General features: G+C 46.2%; 1 protein-coding gene and 1 long non-coding RNA gene across 2 annotated transcripts in view; one reads left to right on the forward strand and one right to left on the reverse strand.

Moving 5' to 3' along the window:
- LOC147122518 (broad substrate specificity ATP-binding cassette transporter ABCG2-like) overlaps positions 1 to 22716 on the forward strand; it is a 96401-nt gene that overhangs the window by 48906 nt on the left and 24779 nt on the right. The window contains exons 5-9 of the mRNA XM_086006128.1: positions 85 to 237; positions 4002 to 4159; positions 14228 to 14379; positions 14823 to 14927; positions 19175 to 19428. Coding sequence (XP_085862254.1) covers positions 85 to 237; positions 4002 to 4159; positions 14228 to 14379; positions 14823 to 14927; positions 19175 to 19428 — 822 coding nt within the window. The remainder of the gene's footprint in view (positions 1 to 84; positions 238 to 4001; positions 4160 to 14227; positions 14380 to 14822; positions 14928 to 19174; positions 19429 to 22716) is intronic.
- The window catches only part of LOC147122519 (uncharacterized), a 67906-nt gene continuing 49343 nt past the window's right edge, over positions 4154 to 22716 (reverse strand). Inside the window, exon 4 of the long non-coding RNA XR_015080761.1 lies at positions 4154 to 4277. This is a non-coding gene — a long non-coding RNA (uncharacterized LOC147122519). The remainder of the gene's footprint in view (positions 4278 to 22716) is intronic.

The following is a 22716-nucleotide window of genomic DNA, read 5'->3' on the forward strand; positions in this document are numbered from 1 at the left end:
GGCTTGATCTAATAATGATTTCTTGGCTACGGTTGATCAGTGCACTGCCTGTTTTCTGAATCTTATCGAAGCTTTGTTTTACAGGATGATGTGGTAATGGGCACGCTGACAGTGAGAGAGAATTTCCAGTTTTCTGCCGCGCTGCGTTTACCGAGGAGTATCCGCTACAGGGAAAAGAACGAAAGGATTAACCAGGTCATTAAAGAGCTCGGGCTGACCAAAGTAGCAGACTCCAAGGTATAAGAGCGTTTTTATCTCCTTCTCTGCTGAAAGCTGAAACATAGAAAACATAGAAGATAGGAGCAGGAGTAGGCCATTCGGCCCCTCGAGCCTGCTCCGCCATTCAATGCGATCACGGCTGATCATCCAAATTCAGTACCCTGTCCCTGCTTTCTCCCCATATCCCTTGATCCCTTTAGCCTTAAGAAATATATCTAACTCCTTCTTGAATATATTTAATGAATTGGCCTCAACTGCCTTCTGTGGTAGAGAATTCCATAGGTTCACCACTCTCTGGGTGAAGAAATTCCACCTCATCACTGTCCTAAATGGCTTACCCCTTATCCTTAGACTGTGACCCCTGGTTCTGGACTCCCCCGACCATCAGGAACATCCTTCCTGCATCTAGTCTGTCCAGTCCTGTTAGAATTTTATAAGTTTCAATGAGATCCCCTCTCATTCTTCTAAACTCTAGCGAGTATAAGCCCAATTGACCCCATCTCTCCTCAAATTTCATACATACTTACTTACGTGGGTTTTTTTTGTCCTTATTTCATGTGCAAGAATTAATGGACCAGAAATTGCTGGAGAAATAGCAGCGAGTTTAATGGCGCCCGCCATTATTGCTGCTTAAAACACCACCCCCCCCACCCCCAGCAATTTATGGCGAGGAAGAATCGTGAGTTGCAATTCGTCGCAAATTGCTGGCTGTTAGTCTCGCTCAAAAAAAAAATTACCATCTGGCCGTGAGCCTCTCCATTGCGTGCTATTAAATTGCTGGATTTTGCGCTGTAAGTATGTATGAATCTTGCTAGGGCTGGTATTTCATGTTGTAAGGACCCTGTTCATGACATGATTTATGGTCCTGACATGAAAGGCTAAAGGGATCAAGGGATATGAGGAGAAGGCAGGGACAGGGTACTGAATTTGGATGGTCAGCCGTGATCTCATTGAACGGCGGAGCAGGCTCGAGGGGCCGAATGGCCTACTCCTGCTCCTATCTTCTATGTTTCTATGAAACTCTCCAGCCCAGAAAGGGAACAATTGAAACTGTGGAGTCTCACTCCTACAGGTAGTAAATTATCCCTAGAGGCTTTTAAAATTCATTATTTTTTTTTCTTTTCCTTTCTGCCTTTTCTCTCTCTCTTAATCCAATCTTTCTTTCCCCCTCTTTTTTTTCTCTTTCTGTACCTGATTTTACTCTAATTCACCCTATTCCCTTCTCCGTCATTGCTCTGTTTCTTTCTCTATCCTTAAATCTCATTGGTTAGTGAGGTACACTGTTGCACCTGATGTTCAGGGAGTCCCAGATGCCCCGTTGCACCCCCCTCCCCTCCCCGCCGTTATCAGCTTGTAATTCCAGAAATTTGTAGCACAAAATAATACGATCTAAAGAAATCCGATTCACGGTGCTCGCCGCGAGATGGAATTTCTGGGCCATTATATGGCCTTCAGTGAAATGCATTGACAAATATTAAAGACGTTCCTTATGGGCAGTTTTGACAGTAGAATGACTTTCATTTCAATCCTGCGGTTGCACAGCACTAGCTTCCACAGTTACGTTTTATATCCTTCATCGTCGCTGGGTCAAAATCCTGGCACTCCCTCCCTAACAGCACTGTGGGAGCACCTTCACCACATGGACTGCAGCGGTTCAAGAAGGCGGCTCACCACCACCTTCTCAAGGGCAATTGGGGATGGGCAATAAATGCTGGGATGTGGGCATCGCTGGCAAGGCCATGAACTAATAAAAAAAATATCTGACTAGTTTTACAAAAGCAAAATACTGTGGATGCTGGAAATTGGAAATAAAAACAGAAAATGCTGGAAATACTCAGCAGGTCAGGCAGCATCTGTGGAGAGAGAAACAGAGTTAACGTTTCAGGTCGATGACCTTTCGTCAGAAGATGTAACCGGTTTTAAGCAAGTGCAGTGGCAGGGAAAGACGGGAGGGGAGGAAAGAACAAAAGGGAAGGTCTGTGATTGGGTGGAAGGCAGGAGAGATTAAATGACAAAAGGGATGATAGAGCGAGGCAGAAGGAGATGGTAATGGGACAAGTAAAGAAACAAAGGATGGGTCTAGAAGAGGAGTAAATGGGAATGGCAGAATCATCAACAGCTGCAGTCTGAAAAAAATGGGGGCAGAGGTTCTGATCTGTAGTTTTACACCTTGAGTAAATATTAAGTGGACAGAACACTGGGAGGACTCCTCTATGGGTGTGCCCCCCTATCTCTATGCTGTATCGAGTGTGCCCTGGTGATTGGTACGCCCAGGTGCAGCACCAGGAATATCAACCTCCCCCCTCCACTTCCAGGTCCAACTCTGCTTCCCCACCATGGCGTTCATCCTATACCATGAATTGGTAGGAGAGCTGGGCCATCAGCCTGCCTCCATGGTGACCAGGATCATTCTAAATTTTCTTTCTTCCCCCACTACCTTTTCAGTTCAGCTTCATAATATGTCTTGGCTAATTTTGTCCCATCTCATCCAGGAGCAGCCAAGATCTAACTCTGGGCACTGGTTAGCTCTTTTTGCCAAACGAACGGGCATAGGCACGATGGGCTGAATGACCTCCTTCCGTGCTGTGTGATTCTGTGATGATGGGACATGATGTTGTAGCCGTGATGGAAACGTGGATTCAACTGGGCGAGTCTGGGAACCAAACATTCCTGGCTATAAAATGTTCAGGAGAAAAGGGAATCTTTGCTGTATCCTTGCTCTCTCATATATATTATATATATATATATGTAAATGGTTTCTTGGCCAAATCTCTGGGTTTGCAGATTATGGCAAAATAGATGGCAGATCAGATATTGCAATCGGATTGAGAATGATAGTTTTTTGGGTAATCACTTGCCTCTACCTTCTCTTCAAAGGCAATAAATGAAAATAATTGGAAGTCTCGCTCCTAAACTTTTTCCAGCCTGAAATGTTTTTGTTGAAGGCCTTCCTCTGGTTCCTGTTTTAAGCCAATTATCCAGCACCCTAATTGCCCGCCCCTTGAATTAGCCAATCACCAGTGCTTGTCAGATTTTCAGAAACTCGAAGTATAATCTGCATTTCCTTTCCCACCAGTACTGTTTGCAACAAACTGCAGACGTCGTTTTCCTGAATCCACACAGAGTGCTCTTTAACCCGTTCTGTTTCTCCATGTATTTGTTCACATGATCTCTCAAAATTATTTCAAAGATTTTCCCTACAACTATTGTTAAACATCCTGGTCTGTAGTTTCCAGCTATGTTTATTGATCCTATTATTGAAGCAGCCATTGCCCGATGCCTGAAATTGTCTCCTCCCTTCCTTCCTGTGTATCCAACATCCCCATTCATTGCACCCGTAGGAACAGGGGGAGGCCATTCAGCCCCTCGAGCACTATTCTGAAGAAGAGCAGGGGGAGTTCTCCTCAGTGCCCTGGGCCAATATTTATCCCTCAACCAACACCACTAAAAAATAGATTATCTGGTCATTATCATATTGCTGTTTGTGGGAACTTGCTGTGTGCAAATTGGCTGCCGCGTTTCCTACATTACAACAGTGACTACACTTCAGAAGTACTTCATTGGCTGAAAAGCGCTTTGGGACATCCTGAGCTGGTGAAAGGCGCTATAGAAATGCAAGTCCTTCTTGTGTTCACACTGTCCTATGGCCTCCTTGAGTTGAGATTTCCAATTAGTGACAAATGTTTCTTTTTAAATTAGTATTTTATTACATGGATGCACTCATTGTGGGAGGGAGGGAGAGGACTCTCCCTGTAATCGTTCCCCTTTAATGTTTAAAACAGGTTGGAACTCCATTTATTCGGGGAGTGTCTGGTGGAGAAAGAAAGAGGACAAATATTGGAATGGAGCTGATCATTGACCCGTCTGTCCTGTTCTTGGATGAACCTACCACGGGCTTGGATGCTAGTACAGCCCTTGCTGTCCTGATGCTGCTACAAAGGTGTCTTCATATAACCAACTAGAGAACTTTTAACTGAAGCAAACATAAAGTGGATGCTGGAAATATGAAATTAAAAGCAGAAAAATGCTGGGAATACTTTCAGCAGGTCAGGCAGCATCTGTGGAAAGAGAGTGAAACAGAGTTAATGTTTCAGGTCGATGACCTTTCATCAGAACTGGAAGAAGTTCTATATTTCTTAAGGCTAAAGGGATCAAGGGATATGGGGAGAAGGCAGGGACAGGGTACTGAGTTTGGATGATCAGCCATGATCTCATTGAATGGCGGAGTAGGCTCGAGGGGCCGAATGGCCGACTCCTGCTCCTATCTTCTATGTTTCTATGTAAGTTAGAGATATAACAGGTTTCAAGCAATTACAGAGGTGGTGGGAGGGGGGGGAAAGAATAAAAATGGAAGGTGTGTGATAGGGTGGAAGGCAGGAGAGATTGAATGACAAAAGGGATGATGATGCAAGGCAAAAGGGAGTGGTAATGGGACAAGTAAAGAAACAAAAGATGGGTCTAGAGGAGCTGTAAATGTCAACAGTGTTGTGTCGGTACCTTTCTACCTAGACACAATTTAGGACTCAGAACTCAGAGATTCAAACATGAAGTGCTTTATTGGAAGGAAAGGAAGTTCTGGCAAGTTGCGAACAGAGAGCTAAACTTAACCGAGAACACCCAACCATTTATCTCCTGTGACAGCGCCACCACAGGTGGGAGGAGAACACACAATACATAACATTTCCTCCCCTCTTAAATGGAAGGTCCACATTATTCCTCAACAGGTAAGTTATTTTCAATGCACTCAACGAACCTAGGGTAGAGGTAGACTGCCTCAACCCCTGACCTTACCCTGGGGTATATTCTGCCCCAGTTTTGTGGGTAAGTCGCTAAGCCTACAGATCCAAGCGTCTTGGAGGCCGCCGCTCTCTGACAGGATACCGGCGGTCATCGCTGGCGAACAGTCTCTTTGACTTCCTGTGTTGGAGAAGAGCACTGTGGCAAGGGATGCTGGTTTGCGGTATATCCGGAAACAGTTCAGGCCAACCAGCCGTTGGAGCCTCTGTGGCTGTCTCTGCTCCTAACAACAGTTGATCTGTGTGTCTTCTCCAGATGACGTCCTCAGCAGTCTCAACCGTGTAAGACACAGGGCCCGTTGCACGATCACCATAGCAGGAACCCATTTCGGTCCAGTGTTGTAGTTTCGAGCTAGGACGTGCTCTCCCGGATGAAACCGTCTCTCCTTGGCTCTTTTCTCTCTCTTTTCAACTTCAGCTTGTTGTTGACGATGGACAACCTGCTCTGCCCTTGGAGGTTTGAGTAAGTCAAAACTTGTCCACAACTGCCTCTTCATCATGAGCGAAGCGGGGGAAGTTTTGGTTGTGGCATGTGGCTCGCTCCTGTGGGACAACAGGAAGCTGTTCAGACGTTGGTGGATTGAGCCCTGACCTTGCGATGCCTTCAAGGCGTGCTTCAAAGTTTGCACGAACCTTTCTGCCTGGCCGTTAGTAGAGGGATGATAGGGCACAGACCTGATGTGTTGGACACCATTCACATGCAGGAAGGTTGCAAACTCCTGTGATACAAATTGTGGACCGTTGTCACTTACGAGTTGTTCCGGTGAGCCATAACGGCTGAACATCTCACCAAGTTTCTCAATTGCTTTCTCTGCCGTGGTAGACCTCATCACGGCGACCTCCGGCCACTTGCTACGAGCATTTACAACCACCATAAACATCTTCTCTTCGAAAGGACCGGCGAAGTCCACATGTACTCGCTGCCACACTTCTGCAGGCCAATCCCAGGGGTGTAGGGTTGCCAGCTGTGGAACATTCCGGACCCTTTGACATGGGGAACATGTTTTGGCTTTCTCCTCAATATTTCCATCGAGACCTGGCCACCAGAAGTAGCTTCTTGCCATTTCCTTCATCCGAACCATCCCACTGTGGCCTGTATGAAGTTGTTGCAGTATAGGTTCCCTCAGAGGTGGCGGAATGATGACACGGCGTCCCCAAAGAAGACAACCTGCCTGGACGGAGACCTCATTTCTTTTTGAAACGTAAGGTTTCAAACTAGGAGAATCTCCTATAGCTCTCCCTCGAATGACATCGTCCATTACCTCAGACAGGACTGGATCGTTGCGGGTGTACCTTTGCACCTGAACTGCAGTGACAGGGGCTCCCTCCATTTGTCTAAAGTAGAAGATGTCTATCTGACGAGGCTCTGGGGGAGTAACAGGCAAGGGTAGCCTCGAGAGACCGTCTGCGTTGCCGTGCAAGTCTGATTTGCGATATTTGATGTCGTATGTGTGTCCTGGCAACAGTAAAGCCCACCTTTGCATCCTGCTTGCAGCGAGAGACGGAATTCCGGTGTGGGGCCCGAAGATTGAAGTCAATGGACGGTGGTCCGTCAGGAATGTGAACCTTCTCCCAAACAGGTACTGATGAAATTTTCGAATTCCAAAAACGATTCCCAAGGCCTCGCGCTCGATCTGCACATAGTTACTCTCGGCCTTGTTCAAGGTGCGTGATGCGAAGGCGATAGGTTTCTCTTCACCCGAAGGCATGATGTGGGATATGACTGCTCCCACACCATATGGTGATGCATCACATGCTAGCTGCACGGGTAGCTTTGGGTCGAAGTGTGTCAGGACCTCCGATTTCAGCAATGCTTTCTTTGCTTGGGCGAAAGCTTCGTTGCACAGTTCAGTCTATTTCCATGTTTTGCCTTGACATAGCAACTGATGTAATGGCTTCAGCAATGTTGCTAAGTCTGGAATAAACTTCCCATAGTAGTTAAGTAGCCCCAGAAATGAACGTAACTGGCTCACATTCTGGGGTGCTGGGGCCTCCACGATCGCCTTGACCTTTGACGGCACCTTATGCAGGCCAGTAGCGTCAATCACATGCCCCAGGTACTCAACTGAAGACTGAAAGAATTCACATTTGTCTTTACGAACTCTGAGTCCGTACTCTTTCAGTTGTTGTAGTGTCGCATCCAAGTTCAGAAGATGATCCTCCTCATTTGTTCCAGTGACAAGGATGTCGTCCAGGTAGCACTGGACTCCTGGCAGTCCACTCAAAATATGATCCATTGCCCTTTGGAATAGAGCAGAGGCCGACGTAATTCCAAACGGAAGGCGGCAGTACCTGTATAGCCCCTTGTGTGTCACAATTGTCAGCAACTCCTTTGATTTGTCATCGACATGCATTTGTAGATAAGCCTGGCATAAGTCTATTTTGCTGAACTTTTGCCCTCCGGCCAGGTCCGTAAAAAGATCCTCAATGAGGGGAAGAGGGTACTGTTCCGCAGACAGCACCGGGTTAATAGTCACTTTAAAATCCCCGCAGATTCGAACAGATCCCTCCTTTTTCAGGACAGGAACAATGGGTGTGGCCCATTTGCTCACGCTCACAGGCTCCAGGACTCCATTCTCGACTAAGGCCTCCAAGTTAGCCTCAACTTTTGGCCTAATTGCATAGGGTACAGGTCGGGCTTTGTGAAACTTCGGCTTGCTGTCAGGTTTAATGTCCAGTCTCACGCTGATCTTTTTCATGCTCCCAAGTTCCCCATTGAAGAGTTCTGCATGTTTGTTTAACACTGCAGTCAGACCTGACTCCCCTTTTGACATCATGCGGACTGCAGGCCAGTCCAGCGTGATTTTCTCTAGCCACGCACGTCCCAGTAGCGATGGGTAATTTCCCTTTACCACATATAGTGGCAGTTTTGCAGTCTGTCCATTCAATTTAACTGTCACCTCAATGACGCCCCTCATGGCCACAGGTTCACCGGTATACGTCTTTAGCACAATGTTTGTTGGCTGAAGGGTAAGATGCTTTAGCATTTTGTTGCAGACAGTGTCTGAAACAAGGGACACAGCCGCGCCTGTGTCCACCTCCATCCGCACTGATTGTCCCTCCATCAGTGGTGACACCCAGTAGCCATTTGAATCACCTGCAACCGTCAGTATGTGCACCTCTTCCTCCTCAGAGGTGTCGCTCCCCTCTGGTTTTGCTTGTTCCATCATACTGCACTGAATGAACACTCTTTTTCCTCTCTTGTCCAAATACAGACATTTTGCTTCCATGCTTCCCAGCTCTGTCTGTTCTTTTTTTTAACCTCTATAGGCACGTTCAATGTGACCCTTTTTGCCACAATTTCGGCATTCCAGCTCTGTATACCAGCAGTCATTAGCGTGATGGCCCGTTTTCCCACAACGGTAACATGTGCCGTTCCGCGCACCTTTAGGCTCAGACGACACCTTGTGAACTCTCCCTGTTGAACTCAACTGGTGAGCCTCCTTTTCCGCCATCTCCATGGAGACACTAACTTCAATGGCCTTTTCAAGAGTAAGGTTGTCCTCAGTAAGAAGGCACTTCTGTGTGGCTGCATTTTGCAGACCACACACGAGTCTGTCTCTAATGGTGTCCTTCAGCACCTCCTTGAACTCGCAGTGTTCTGATAACCTTTTTAAAGCAGCAATAAACATCGTCACTGATTCCTCCTCCTCTTGATTCCGTTTGTGAAATCTAAATCTCTCAGCAATAACCAGAGGTTTTGGTGAAAAATGTGCTCCAAGAATTTCCACTAGTTGCTTATATGTTTTAGTTCCTGGCTTATCTGGTTGCACGAGGCTGCGAAGTAAATTGAATGTCTTCGGCCCAATTACACTCAAAAAGGTAGGCACGACCTTTTCATTTGCCACCGCATTCGCCAATACAAAATAGTCAAAACGTTCCGTATATGCGCTCCATTGCTCCACATTTTCATCAAAATCACCGATGTTTCCTAATATCGTAGCCATTTCAAGTTTCAAATTAAAATTTCTGTTTACTCACTGCACCTGTAACGTACGCAGATTCATCCGCTCCTCGTCACCACTTGTTGTGTCGGTACCTTTCTACCTAGACACAATTTAGGACTCAGAACTCAGAGATTCAAACATGAAGTGCTTTATTGGAAGGAAAGGAAGTTCTGGCAAGTTCCGAACAGAGAGCTAAACTTAACCGAGAACACCCAACCATTTATCTCCTGTGACAGCGCCACCACAGGTGGGAGGAGAACACACAATACATAACAAACAGCAGAATCATTATCAGCATCTGCTGTTCAAGAAAATGGGAGTGGTGGTTATGATCTGAAATTGTCGAAATCAATGTTGAGTCCAGAAGGTTGTAAAGTGTGGTAACTTTATAACTAGATAACTTTTAACATCTTTCTCCAGAACTTCATTGTTTCCCTCATTTGGGGGAGGCGGGGGAAGCTTTATAGGATTTCTGGGAAGCTTTAGAGTTCTGTAGGGAATCTCACTTGAGGTGCGTTGTAGGTTTTGTATGGCAGTTTTTTTAAAGGGCTATGATGAGCTTGCAGGATCACTAGGAATTATGGTTAGGGATTTAGGAGGATAGGAGCAGGAGTAGGCCATTCATCCCCTGGAGCCTGTTCCGCCATTTAATGAGATCATGGCTGATCATCCAAATTCAGTACCCTGTCCCTGCTTTCTCCCCATATCCCTTGATCCCTTTAGCCTTAAGAAATATATCCAACTCCTTCTTGAATATATTTAATGAATTGAGCCTGTTCTCATCATTCAATTAGATCATGGCTGATTTGTACCTCAACTTCATTTACCCACCTTTTGCTCCTTGTCCCTTGATACCCCTTACCTACTGTACATTCTTTAAATGGAGAGTTTTATAACCTTTTATAAGTAACATTATGTGGGATCTATGTGAAAGGCTTTATACAGGCTACCTATGGGAGCTTTACAATCTGAGGTTATTTGTTCGAGGGTGCGCTTCATACTCTACTCTTAACAGGGGTGACCGCCTGTTTTATGGTATCCCCTGAACTCTGCTTCATTGCCAAGTTTGAATAGGGTGCTGGGCACAATTGAGTGACGCAATCTTCTCCTGGTAATTATCACCTCGATTATTAATTCACATCATGGGAGAAATTTTCCAAGTCCGTGTCGGAGGATTTACCAACAACAACCCGTATTTATACAGCGTGTTTAACGTAGTAAATGTAGTAAAATGTCCCAAGGCGCTTCTTGGGAGCGATTATCAAACAAAATTTGACACCGAGCCACATAGGGAGATATCAGGACAGGTGACCAAAAGCTTGGTCAGAGAGGTCGGTTTTAAGGAGCGTCTTAAAGGAGGAAAGAGAGGTAGAGAGGTTTAGGGAGGGAATTCCAGAGCTCGGGGCCCAGGCAGCTGAAGACACGGCCCCCAATGGTGAGACGAAGGATCGGGGATACACAAGAGACCAGAATTGGAGTGATACAAAGTTCTCGGAGGTTTGTAGTGTTAGAGGAGGTTACAGAGATGAGATGGAGTGAGACCATGGAGGGATTTGAACACAATGATAAGGATTTTAAATTTGAGGCGTTGCTGGACCGGGAGCCAATGTAGGTCAGTGAACACAGAGGTGATGGGAGAATGGGACTCGAATCTCCCTTAACCTGTCCACTCTTGCAGCATGAGCTTTCTCCCACCCTACTTCATCTCAACCTATCAATATATCCTTCTATCCCTTTCCCCCTCATGTGTTTATCTAGCTTCCCCTAAATGGATCTATGCCATTTGCCTCAACTACTCCATGCGTCAGCGAGTTCCACATTCTTACACAGGATATACGGCACAGAAACAGGCCATTCAGCCCAACCAGGCTATGCCGGCGTTTATGCTCCACTCGAGCCTCCTCCCGTCTTTACTCATCTAACCCTATTAGCATAACCCTCTATTCCCTTCTCCCTCATATACTTATCTAATCGCCCCTTAAAAGCATCTATACTATTCGCCTCAACCACTCCCTGTGGCAGCGAGTTCCACATTCTCACCATTCTCTGGGTAAAGAAGTTTCTTCTGAATTCCCTGTTGGATTTTTTGCTGACTATCTTATATTGATGGCCTCTAGTTATGCTCTTCCCCACAAGTGGAAACACTCTCTGTATCCACTCTATCAAAACCTTTCATAATTTTAAAGACCTCTATTAGGTCACCCCTTTTCAAGAGAAAAGAGACCCAGCCTGTTCATCCTTTCCCGTTAGCTGTATCCTCGCATTTCTGGTATAATCCTCTCGCCTATCTCTGGGTAAAGAAGTTTCTCCTGAATTCCCTATTGGATTTATCTTATATTTATGGCCCCTAGTTTTGGACTCCCCCACAACTGTACCTCCTTATGGCATTCCTTTGTTGGTTAGGAGTCACCAGAGAAAGTTGAAGGCAAGCTAGATCTGAGTGGCAAAGTGTTTCTCTTGGCACTATCAAAGAAGCAGCTATTTTGAATAATGTATCTCTTTCCTATACACTATCGTCGTAGTTCAAGCTGACAAGTACTTTGGCATGGCTATCCTTAAAACCGGCCTCGACATTTAGGTCAAGGATTCCCATCTTCAGTGTTTATATTATTTTGGCACAAATCGTTTGAATGTAGAGGTTAAATAAAGGAAGAATGTTCATTGTTCATTATTCATGGTGTGGCTTTCCTCAAATTTTGTACAAAGTTGAACTTCCACAGACACAGTTCTCACCCTTTGTGCCTCTTCCTTCTCTCGCCTGATGGAACTTACATATTACATAGAATTACAAAGTTTCCCACATTACAACAGTGACTACACTTCAAATGTACTTCATTGGCTGTAAAGCGCTTTGGGACGTCCTGAGGTCGTGAAAGGTGCTACAGAAATGCAGGTCTTTTCTTTTTAGAATTTACAGCACAGAAACAGACCATTCGATTCAACTGGTCCATTCTGGTTTTTATGCTCCAGACGAGCCTCCTCCCACCTTTCCTCATCTCACCCTATCAACATAACCCTCTATTCCCTTCTCCCTCATGCATTTAAGGGGAAGCTAGATAAATACAGGTATGCTATTTCCCTCTACTACTCCATGTGGTAGTGAGTTCCACATTCTCACCACTCTCTGGGTAAAGAAGTTTCTCCTGAATTCCCTTTTGACATTTGTGTGTGTTTAAATATCCCTCATTTCTCTCCTGCCAAGGAACCAATGTATGGCCTAGAAATTCAATTGTTTGCGCCAGCCACTAGCGCCTTAGGAGGAGGAGATGTGGGGCGCTAGGCGGCTAGCGGCCGGGCGCAGCGCGATCTGCACCTCTCCCCAACTTCAGTAAAGATTTAGCGGCGGCGCAAAGCCTTTGCGCGCGCTCGCAGATCCTGACATCATTTCATCGTGCAACGCCCTTTGTGCGCCCCGAACCGGAAATTCAGTGGCGCCGCCCTTCTTTGCGCCTGGCGCCCCCAGCGACTGGTAGAGGGGAATGGTTCCCAGTCACTGCGGGGCGCGGGGGGCGCTATTTAAAGGGGACTCCTCCTGCAGTATAAGTGGCAGCCATTTTGTGCCAATCCCTCTGTGTGAGAGATGGATATTTGGAGAGAGACAAAGGCAGAGAGCTTTCTGCTTTGACTCAGCACTTGTACAGGTACTTGTGGCTTCAGGCCAGAGCTTTGCACTTGGATTTCACTTTCAGTGCCATAGCCTTGAGTCGCCACATATAATGGGGGCTGCAATGGGTGGAAACATTGGCTTTCTGCATTGCATTCAAAGGGATCAGAGACGCCGTGAGAGAGTGCCAGTCATGGCCAGACGGAGATTGGCCAACAGGCGTCGGCACAGGAGGCCTTACCCACCCAGGGTATACCGCCAGCAGTTCTCATATCTGAACATGTCTGAGGAGCAGTGTGTTCGGAGGATGCGATTCAGAAGGGAGGTGGTCACTGAGATCTGCCACCTGCTTCGCAGAGATCTGCAGCCACAGCTGAGGAGCAGGACGTCTCTGTCAGTGGCAGTGAAGGTGACGGTGGCTCTCAACTTCGATGCCACTGGCTCCTTCCAATCCGCTACTGGGGACATTGCCAACATCTCCCAGTTCGCGGTACATTGCTGCATCCGCCAGGTGAACAATGCCCTTTTCAGAAGGAGACGTCAGTACATCTCCTTCCCCATGACCCTGGACAAGCAGCAAGAGCGTGCAATCGGCTTTGGAAGAATAGCGGGCTTCCCCATGGTTGAGGGCGTAGAACTGATGAACCAGCAATGGTCAGGCCTTGCTTCAGGGCTGCAGTGAGTAGGGCATGGCAGCCAAACAAGTCGACCCTTCCCCTTTAAGAGCTGACCGGCGCCAGCGTGTCTGCCTTCATTGAGCAACTCGCCGCACCTGCGCTGCGCCCGTCCTCGGTGTTAGCGCCCCGGATCGCCGGCTTAGCGCCTAATGATAGTCGTGCATCGCCTGCTTTAGCGCAGCAGCAACCTCTTGGGGCGATGCCACTGAATATCGGCGAAGGTGGCGCGATGTTGCGCCGGGCGCAAACTTTAGCGGCCGCCCGGCTGTAGCGCCCCAAACGTGGCTATACTGAATTTCTAGGCCTATGAGTCCACACAAGGACACAATGGAGGCAGAGAACAGGAAGGAGTAGATGACCAAAATGCCTCCAGCATGTCACAAATCTCTTAACAGGACAGTGTTGAGTTTTTCCCCAGCCTGTTGGGCAATGAAGTATTTAATTGTACATGGATGAATAATCCATGGCCTCGCCCCTCCCTATCTCTGTAATCTCCTCCAACCCTACATTACCCCGAGATCTCTGCGCTTCTCCAATTCTGGCCTCTTGAGCATCCCCGATTTTAATCGCTCCACCATTGGCGGCCGTGCCTTCAGCTGCCTGGGCCCTGAGCTCTAGAATTCCCTCCCTAAACCTCTCCGCCTCTCTCTCCTCCTTTTTAAGACGCTCCTTAAAACCTACCTCATTGACCAAGCTTTTGGTCACCTGTCCTAATATCTCCTTGGTGTCAAATGCTGCTTGATAACGCTCCTGTGAAGCACCTTGGGACGTTTTACTACGTTAAAGGTGCTATATAAATGAAAGTTGCTGTTGTATGTTCAAAAGTGAACGAGTCAATACCTGGGGTAGCTGCTTTAACGTGAAGCCACCTTAAATTAATTTAGCATTTCCTCAAGTAGCAAATATTGCCCGATAACTTAAGACCTTTTTTCTTGTAGAATGAAGATTTGTTATGATGTTTACTTTTGACATTTTTCTTCTTAGGATGTCAAGAAAGGGTAAAACAATTATCTTCTCAATCCACCAGCCCAGGTACTCTATCTTTAAGCTGTTTGACAGCTTGACACTTCTGGCCAGCGGCAGATTGGTTTTCCATGGTCCAGCCATGGAGGCACTAGATTATTTCTCGGCAATCGGTGAGTGTTTGTAAACAAGCCAATGGCTTACTGCTGAGATTCCAGTTTGTAAGGGCAGAAGTTCTTAATGTAAAGTATTGGGAAGATCTGTTTGCTAAAGCTACAACTCACTCCAGTTCAGTCTTGTTGTAAAGTTCAGCTGTATTCTACCAGCTTATTAATTGTACAAATGTTAACGGCTCAGAATTTGCTGGGAATACAATGGGGGCAATTTAATACGCACCTCCTTATTAGCGTCTAATTAACCCACCAATCTGCGGCGAGGAAGAGATACCCCGTGGGTTGTGAATTGCCACAAATTGACAGGTCCCAGACCCGTTAGGAACTGGATTGAGATGACCCAAAATGCCAGTAATGTTATAGCCAGATTAAACAAACAGCTTTATTTTTTGAGTAAGCGTTTGCCCTTGTTTTTTGACTTTTCTTTTTGATATATTAAACAGGATACAGCTGTGAGCCATTTAACAACCCTGCTGACTTCTTTCTTGACATCATCAATGGAGACTCGACTGCCGTGAGCTCACAAAAAGTTGTCGACCCTGATCTAGGTATGGTGCATATGACGGGGCTTAAATAAACAATATTGGCCAATTGATCATGATAATCTTTTGCAGTTTCACCCCCCCTTCCCCCTTCCCCCTTCCCCTTCCCTTTCCCCGCTCCTCCCCCCAGCTGATCAACTCTTGAATGCTGCCTTTCAGGTGTGCGGTTCCTTTCCTTTTGAAACCTTCCAAGATTTACCCCAGAATATGTCTTGTCCCCACCCTCAGAAAATTCCCCACTGCAGCAGTATGAACGACTCAAACTCACCTTTATTGGGATTCCAGCAGCTGGCAAAAAGAGGAACCTTTTATCCCATCAGAAAACGTATAAATTGTCCATTGCCCAGCATGGATTTGAGATTAATTTTTTTTAAATTAATTCTCGTGATGTGGGCGTCACTGGCAAGTCTGCCATTTATTGCCCATCCCTAGTTGCCCTAAGAAGATGGTGCTGGGCGCTCTTCTTGAATGTCTACTGTAACGCTTTAAGACAACGGAGTGGCTTGCTGGGCCACTTCAAAGGGTAGTTAAGAGTCAACCCATGTTGGCTAGTATTAATGAACTGCACCACCCAGATCACCTCTCTAATAATCATCAAGCACCCACTCAAGTTTCAAGTATGCACACGGACTGGAAACATTGTCAGGTAGCATTAGTGTCACGCCCACATTTTAGAAGCTATGTTGGTCGTACCAACTCTTGTTTCACTTGGGTTCATACATTAACCCCCAGGTGCTTGATTTGTTCAATGAAGATTAAACCTGTAATAATCCATATTAAATGTGTTGTGTTCAACTGCCTTGTCATTCAAAAGTTCACTTCTTCCTTTTTAACTTGAAAGTCGTTCAGGGAGGAAAGGTGGGACTTTTTGTGTCCTCTATTTCATTTCCATGAGAAGTAGTCCAAGCTTCTGAGTTCAGAAGATTCCAGACAGCCAAGGGTTTAGTAATTGCTAAATTGGTGGGCAGAGGAAACACTTCAAGGACACCCTCAAAACCTCCTTGAAAAAGTGCAACATCCCCACCGACACCTGGGAATCCCTGGGCCAAGACCGCACAAAGTGGAGGAGAAACATCCGGGAAGGCGCCGAACACCTCGAGTCTCTTCGCCGGGAGCAAGCAGAAGCCAAGCGCAGGCAGCGCAAGGAGCGCACGTCAACCCAAGCACCCCACCCACCCGCCCCTTCAACCACCGTCTGCCCCGCCTGTGACAGAGACTGTAGGTCCCGCACTGGACTCATCAGTCACCTGCGAACTCATTTTTAATGTGGAAGCAAGTCATCCTCGGTTCTGAGGGACTGCCTAAGAAGAAGAAGTAAGAATTGCTTATCGTGGTGAGCCAATCAACCAAAGTGCACTGAAGCATTTTACCTTTCAGCCTTCGGTCCCCCACTCAGTTGGATACTTCTGAGTAGTTGGGTGCAAAAATAGCTCAACTCTTTGTTGAATCAGGACATGAAGTATCCTATCCAGCCACAGTCCAGGAGTCAGTGTTAGCATTTGATATTTCATCGGCTAGTGTTAAAATTCTATTATTTCTACATGCAGGAGGCATGGTTTGTAATTTCTGTGTCAGCTAACCACAGAGAATCCCATTTGGTGTTTTCATAACAGAATAACTCTGATAACTATTTACCTGACAGGAAAACAAGACAAGTTACATCGAGTCTACAACACAGAAACAGGCCATTCAGCCCAACTGGTCCGTGCCGGTGTTTATACTCCACACCAGCCTCCTCCCACCCATCTTCATCTCATCCTATCACCATATCCTTCTATTCCTTTCTCCCTCACATGCTTATCTAGCTTCCCCTTAAAGGCATCTTATGCTATTTGCCTCAACCACTCCCTGTGGTAGCGAGTTCCACATTCTTACCACTCTCTGGGTAAAGGGGTTTCTCCTGAATTCCCTATTGGATTTATTAATGATTATCTTATATTGATGGCCCCTAGTTCTGGTCTCCCCCACAAGTGGAAACATTTTCTCCGTCTACCCTATCGAACCCCTTCATAATTTTAAAGACCTCGATCAAGTCACCCCTCAGCCTTCTCTTTTCTAGAGAAAAGAGCCCCAGCCTGTTCAGTCTTTCCTGATAGTTATAACCTCTCAGTTCTGGTATCATCATGAAAAGCTTCCTCAGTCAGCATAAGTTTTAAATTGAGAAATTGCCCCCTTGACAGAGTGTTCACATTTGAGATCTTCCAAAGACTTGGTAGCCCATCAGCTGATCTGTTTTCTTTGGTTGGAAATTCCTTATCTACTCTAATTTTGCTCCATCCAACTTGCTGTCCTATTTATTACACAATGGCTGTATACATTGAGCCCGCTATACTTGTTTTTCCATACTCCCTCTGACTTCTCTTCTGCTGAACTACATTGGCTCCCAGTTGAGCAACGCCTCGATTTTACAATTCTCTTCCTTGTGTTCAAATCCCTCCATGGCCTCGCCCCTCCCTATCTCTGTAACCTCCTCCAGCCCCACAACCCTCTGAGATCTCTGTGCTCCTCCAATTCTGGCCACTTGCGCATCCCCGATTTTCATCGCTCCACCATTGGTGGTCGTGCCTTCAGCTGCCTGGGCCCCAAGCTCTGGAATTCCCTCCCTAAACTTCTCTTTCCTCCTTGAAGATACTCCTTAAAACCTCCCTCTTTGACCCAGGTTTTGGTCAGCTGTCCCAATATCTCCTTATGTGGCTCGGTGTCAAATTGTGTCTGATAATCGCTCCTGTGATGCACCTTGGGATGTTTTACTATGTTAAAGGCGCTATATAAATGCAAGTTGTTATTGTTGAATGCCAAGGAAGACTGGCAAAAGCAATCCTGATATCTCATTTGCTGGTTTGTGCTTTGACGTCTTCTCAAAGGGTGAGCTCCCCAACCTGAATTATCTCGGTCCAATGTGCAGTCTTTAGAAATGTCCTTTATGGCTTTCTGCTGTCACTTTGTGTCTTGTTCTCTAAGCCGGCTTGTATTAATCAGATTAAACCTCATTATTCAACTATAATCACTCTCTTGAAGAGAAGCATAGCCTCCCTCTAGGCAAAGGCTTTCATAAATATTGCATAGCCATCGGCCATGTCCTTTGGGTGTCATTCCGATGGGGGCAGGGAGAGGATCGTCCTTTGTAGAAGTTACTCTTTTGTTGTCCCCTGATATCATTTGTCTTCCTCGCAAATGTTTAACTTTAGTAGGGCCAGTTCTCTTGGGTGGAGCAGCATTTATAATTTGCTGTAGGATTGAACCTAACGGCATCTGCTGTTAGTTAGATTTGCTGTTGCCCGTTTAATCGCGATGATATTTTGCGTGGCTAGTTGCTGAAAGTGCGAGCTGATAACGGGGCACCGAGAGAAATCGGGCATCCAGGACCTGAGTGAACAGAGGAAGCAACTGCGTATCTCCTTAACCCATCAGATTGAAGGATTGAGAAATAAACAGCACAAGGACTGAGAAGGAAGTATAAGTTAGAGTGGGTGAATTCAATGTCAAATCAGGTACAGAAATAGAAATAAAGAGAGTGAAAGAAAAATTGGATTAAGAGAGAGAATAAAGAGACAGAAAGGATAAGTTTTAAAAAATGTTTTGGCATTTAAAAAAATTCTCCAACAACAATTAAAACCTGAAGGAATGAGACTCCACACTTGTAATAGTTAATTTCCAGTGGCAGAGAGGTTGCTTGGCAGTAATTAACACTTATCATGTCATTAAAAGGGTACTTAGACTGAAAGGAACAAGATACCTTTCTGTGGCGAGTATCTATCGCACAAATACAGCAATTTCACGCCGTTCAGATAGAAAGGACCTATTTCCCTTAGCAGAGGGGTCAAAAACCAGGGGGCACAGATTTAAAGTAATTGGTGGAAGGTTTAGAGGGGATTTGAGGGGAAATTTTTTCACCCAGAGGGTGGTGGGGGTCTGGAACTCACTGCCTGAAAGGGTGGTAGAGGCAGAAACCCTCATCACATTTAAAAAGTACTTGGATATGCACTTGGGATGCTGTAACCTGCAGGGCTACGGACCAAGAGCTGGGACATGGGATTAGGCTGGAGAGCTCTTTGTTGGCCGGCATGGACACGGTGGGCCGAAATGGCCTCCTTCTGTGCGGTAACTTTCTATGATTCAATGCATTTCAATGATGAGCCAGACAGCGAGATGACGATTTAGCGACGCTAACGGCGTTTAAAATTATTTAAATTTAAATACTATAGGTTTCATTAAAGTGCTTATTAAAATATTTATTTTTCCCCCCATCAAAGAAATGGCTCTTGAGGAACCTGATTTAAAGAAGGAAAGTACCATAGCCGAGAACTTGGCCATGAAGTACTCCAGATCCACCTACTGCAGTGAAATGATCTCCGAATTAACCAAGCTGCCTCAGGTTAAAGATGGAGAATCTATATCCGTTTCTAGAAGGATCACATATACAACATCATTCTGTCACCAACTGAAGTGGGTGACTAAACGATCATTCAAAAACCTCCTTCGGAATCCCCAGGCCTCTGTTGCTCAGGTAAGACTGAAAAATCTCCGCTGTTAAATGGTTTATGATGATGAAATTCCGAGTAAAGGAATTGCTCTAATTTAATTCCTGGTTTTCTGACTACATAGAGAACAGGGTCTCGGAGCATTTTACAAAAATAAAGAAGGAAAGACTTGGATTTATGTAGTGCCTTATCAGATCTGTCAGAAACATCCCAAACAATGTTCCCCCTAAGGTGGGCAGCCGCGCATCAATCGCGTGGTCCTGCGCAGGTTGCTCACTAGCTGCTGCTGGAAGAGACACCGCACATGCGTGACCGCACATCAAATTTAAAGGGACCGCGCAGGGGAAAAAAAATGAGAGGGGACATTGATCTCAAAGCACTTCATGTGAATTACTTTGAAGCACAGTCACTGTGCTTATGAAGGCAAACATTGTACAGCACGATCGTACAAAGAATCAAATGTAGGACTTAATATCTTTTTGCCGTTTGCAGTTGAGGGAGAAATGTTGGCCAGGACATTGGGAGAACTCCCTGATTTTCTTTTGAATAGTGCCATGGGATCTTTTAGCTTCCACTTGGAGAGGCAGGTGATTCCTCGCTTTAAAGATCTTGTCCAAAGCACAACATCTCCGACAGTGCAGCACTCCCTCAGAACTGTCAGCCTAGATTATGTGCTCAAGTCTCGGTAGTGGGGCTTAAACCCACGACCTTCTGACTTAAGAGGTAAGAGTGCTTACCCTACTTAGCCCAGTTGACACTTGTGCCAAGGTGGACACTGAGCAGATGAGAAAAAGGGAAGAGGCAAAAGTACAGTCAAAGAAAAGGATTGGAAGGAGACTATTAGGGCAGGATTTTCATTGGGCCGTGGAGGCGGGATTGGAGGCGTGTGGGGGGTTAAAATCCCGAAATCAGGGGGCACGAACCCATCCCGCCCCCCAACCCACCTCCATGTCAGTTTCAAAGGAGGCGGGGTACCCGCCCCGCACTGGGACCCCGCCTCCCCGAGGCGGGAAGGGGATTAGTGCCAATTAACTGCCCGTTAACAGGCAGTTTTTAGCCTAATCCCTATTTTCATTGGTGAAATGTGGGATTCCCGACAGCTCCAAACCACGCCAAGTTAGCGAGGCGGGCCGTCGGGATGAAGGGCTTGGAGAGGTCGCGATGTCCGGTGTTCAGGTGAGTGATGGGTGCATCAGTGCAGAGGTAAGTGTGTTTGGTGTGTGTAAAGAGTTTAAAGAAGTTCTACTAACCTTTACTTACCTTTACAGCCTTCCTTCCTTCAGGTCTCGGGAGTCCCTCATCTCACCGGCACAGAAAGCAGAATGGCCGTGAACTGTCAAAAGTTCCAGCATTCAGCTTTCTGTTCTGGGGAGATCTCTAAATCATCCTGAGAGGAAGGAATTAACCTGGAATACAGATTGTCAGTGTTTGACAGCTTCAAACAGCTGTCAAACGCTGATATTTCATCTGTCAAAAGGTCTTGACAGATGAAATATCAATCTGTGATGTCACCTGTTGCCAGTTGGCCTCTAATTGGCCTGCTGAGCCCGCTGGGCGGGCTCAACAAGGTCAATCAAGTCAAAATCACGTGGATTGGCTAGAACTCGATGGAGGCGGGACTACAACCCCGAAAGTTGTAGTCCTGCCTCCTACCCGTCTCCTCAATGAAAATCCAGCCCTTAAAGTCTGAGAGGAGGTAACAGTGGTGGAGGTGGAAAGGTAAAGCTGGGTGGTGTTGATGCACATGTGGAAACTGACTCTTGATTATGGAGGTTGCTGCTGAGAGGCACCATGCAAATAATGAAGAGGAAGGACAAAGGATGGAGCCCTGGAGTATGGCGAAGGTGCAAGTGTGGGATCGGGAGGAGCAGCAATGGGTAGAATTAGAACCCAGAAAGAGCACTGTTACAAAGGTGGACAGTGGAGGAAGGGTGAAGCGTTTAGTGGTATTGAAAGCAGCAGAGAGGTTGCGGAGCGACACTGAACTGGAGTAAAAGTTGCACAGTAGAGTGCCTGATGAGTTGGCAGTACTGGGGGTTAAATTCTGTGGGGGGGGGGGTGCCCAAGAGTCTGGAATTGTAGGTGCTGCCTGAGCTGGTCATAGGATCATCTTCCAGAAAGCATTACCAGCTTGGTCTTGGCTTGATTTCCAGCAAGTGGGATCAAAGCCCCAGAGGAAGAAAGTGCGAGTAAAGCTGCAGTGTGCCAAGTCAGCACTGAACAATGAGCAGCAGCACACAGCAAATAACGGGGAAGTGAAAGTAATTAGTGGGGGATGGGCGAGTGTACTTGACTTTGAGTAGCTAGTCAGCCAGAAGAGACCTGGACAATTTAATCCAGTAGGTCAATCAGTGTCTTAGAAAAATGGCTGCATGTAGCGACGCCACTATTCCCAGCCAGAATGGCGATGATTGGGTCATTTCCCCCGTCAATCACGCCTGGAGACCGCACTGCTGGGAGTGACTGAGATTGATTTTCCACACATCATTTGTATTGTGTAACTATCCTCCACTCACAGCATTTTGCTGGAGAAATAATCCGGCTTTTATCGGGAGACGTTGCTGCAGTTTCGGTTATGAGTTCTGTTTGCTGTAGTTTGTAGAGATTCTTTTTAAATAGACTCTGTAGACTGTTTGCTGAGTAAATAGCGTCTGTTTGCTGTAAAATAGACTGCTGTGAGTCCTGCCATAAATCCCACCCCGCCTCCAACTCATTGGCTGACACAGTGGTGTTATATATATATATATATATATATATATATATAACTGCTAAACCCTGCCAGTATTTCCTTGTCCCTTTGTGCTATAGGGTTTGTCGACCTCAGACTCCAGTTTATGGCCTGTTCTCTTCCACACCCACCACAAACTTACTAATTCAAAGCTACTGCCCTTGAATGCCATTTTTCTACACTGTCTATTGATATCACTGTTTCAGCCAATGAGTTGGAGGTGGGGTAGGACATACGGCAGGGCTGGCAGCAAACAGTCTATTTAAAAAGAGTCTCTACAAACTACAGCAAACAAAACTCATGACCAAAACTACAGCAATGACTCCCGATAAAAGCAGGGTTATTTCACTAGGTAAATGCAGTGAGTGGAGGATAGTTACATAATACAAATAATGTGCATTAAATCAATCCCAGCCACTCCCAGCAGTGCGGTCTCCAGGCATGATTGACGGGGGAATTACCCAATCATCTCCATTCTGGCCGAGAGTAGTGGTGTCACTGTAGGCAGCCATATATGATGTAGCACGCTAAAGAGTTTTTGAACTTCATTTTATTTCCCAGGAAAGAACCATGTTTTAACATTTTT

The sequence above is a fragment of the Somniosus microcephalus genome, chromosome 2 (assembly GCF_052327205.1).
Source record: "Somniosus microcephalus isolate GS21.2 chromosome 2, FLI_Smic_1.0, whole genome shotgun sequence".
Classification (NCBI taxonomy): domain Eukaryota; kingdom Metazoa; phylum Chordata; class Chondrichthyes; order Squaliformes; family Somniosidae; genus Somniosus; species Somniosus microcephalus.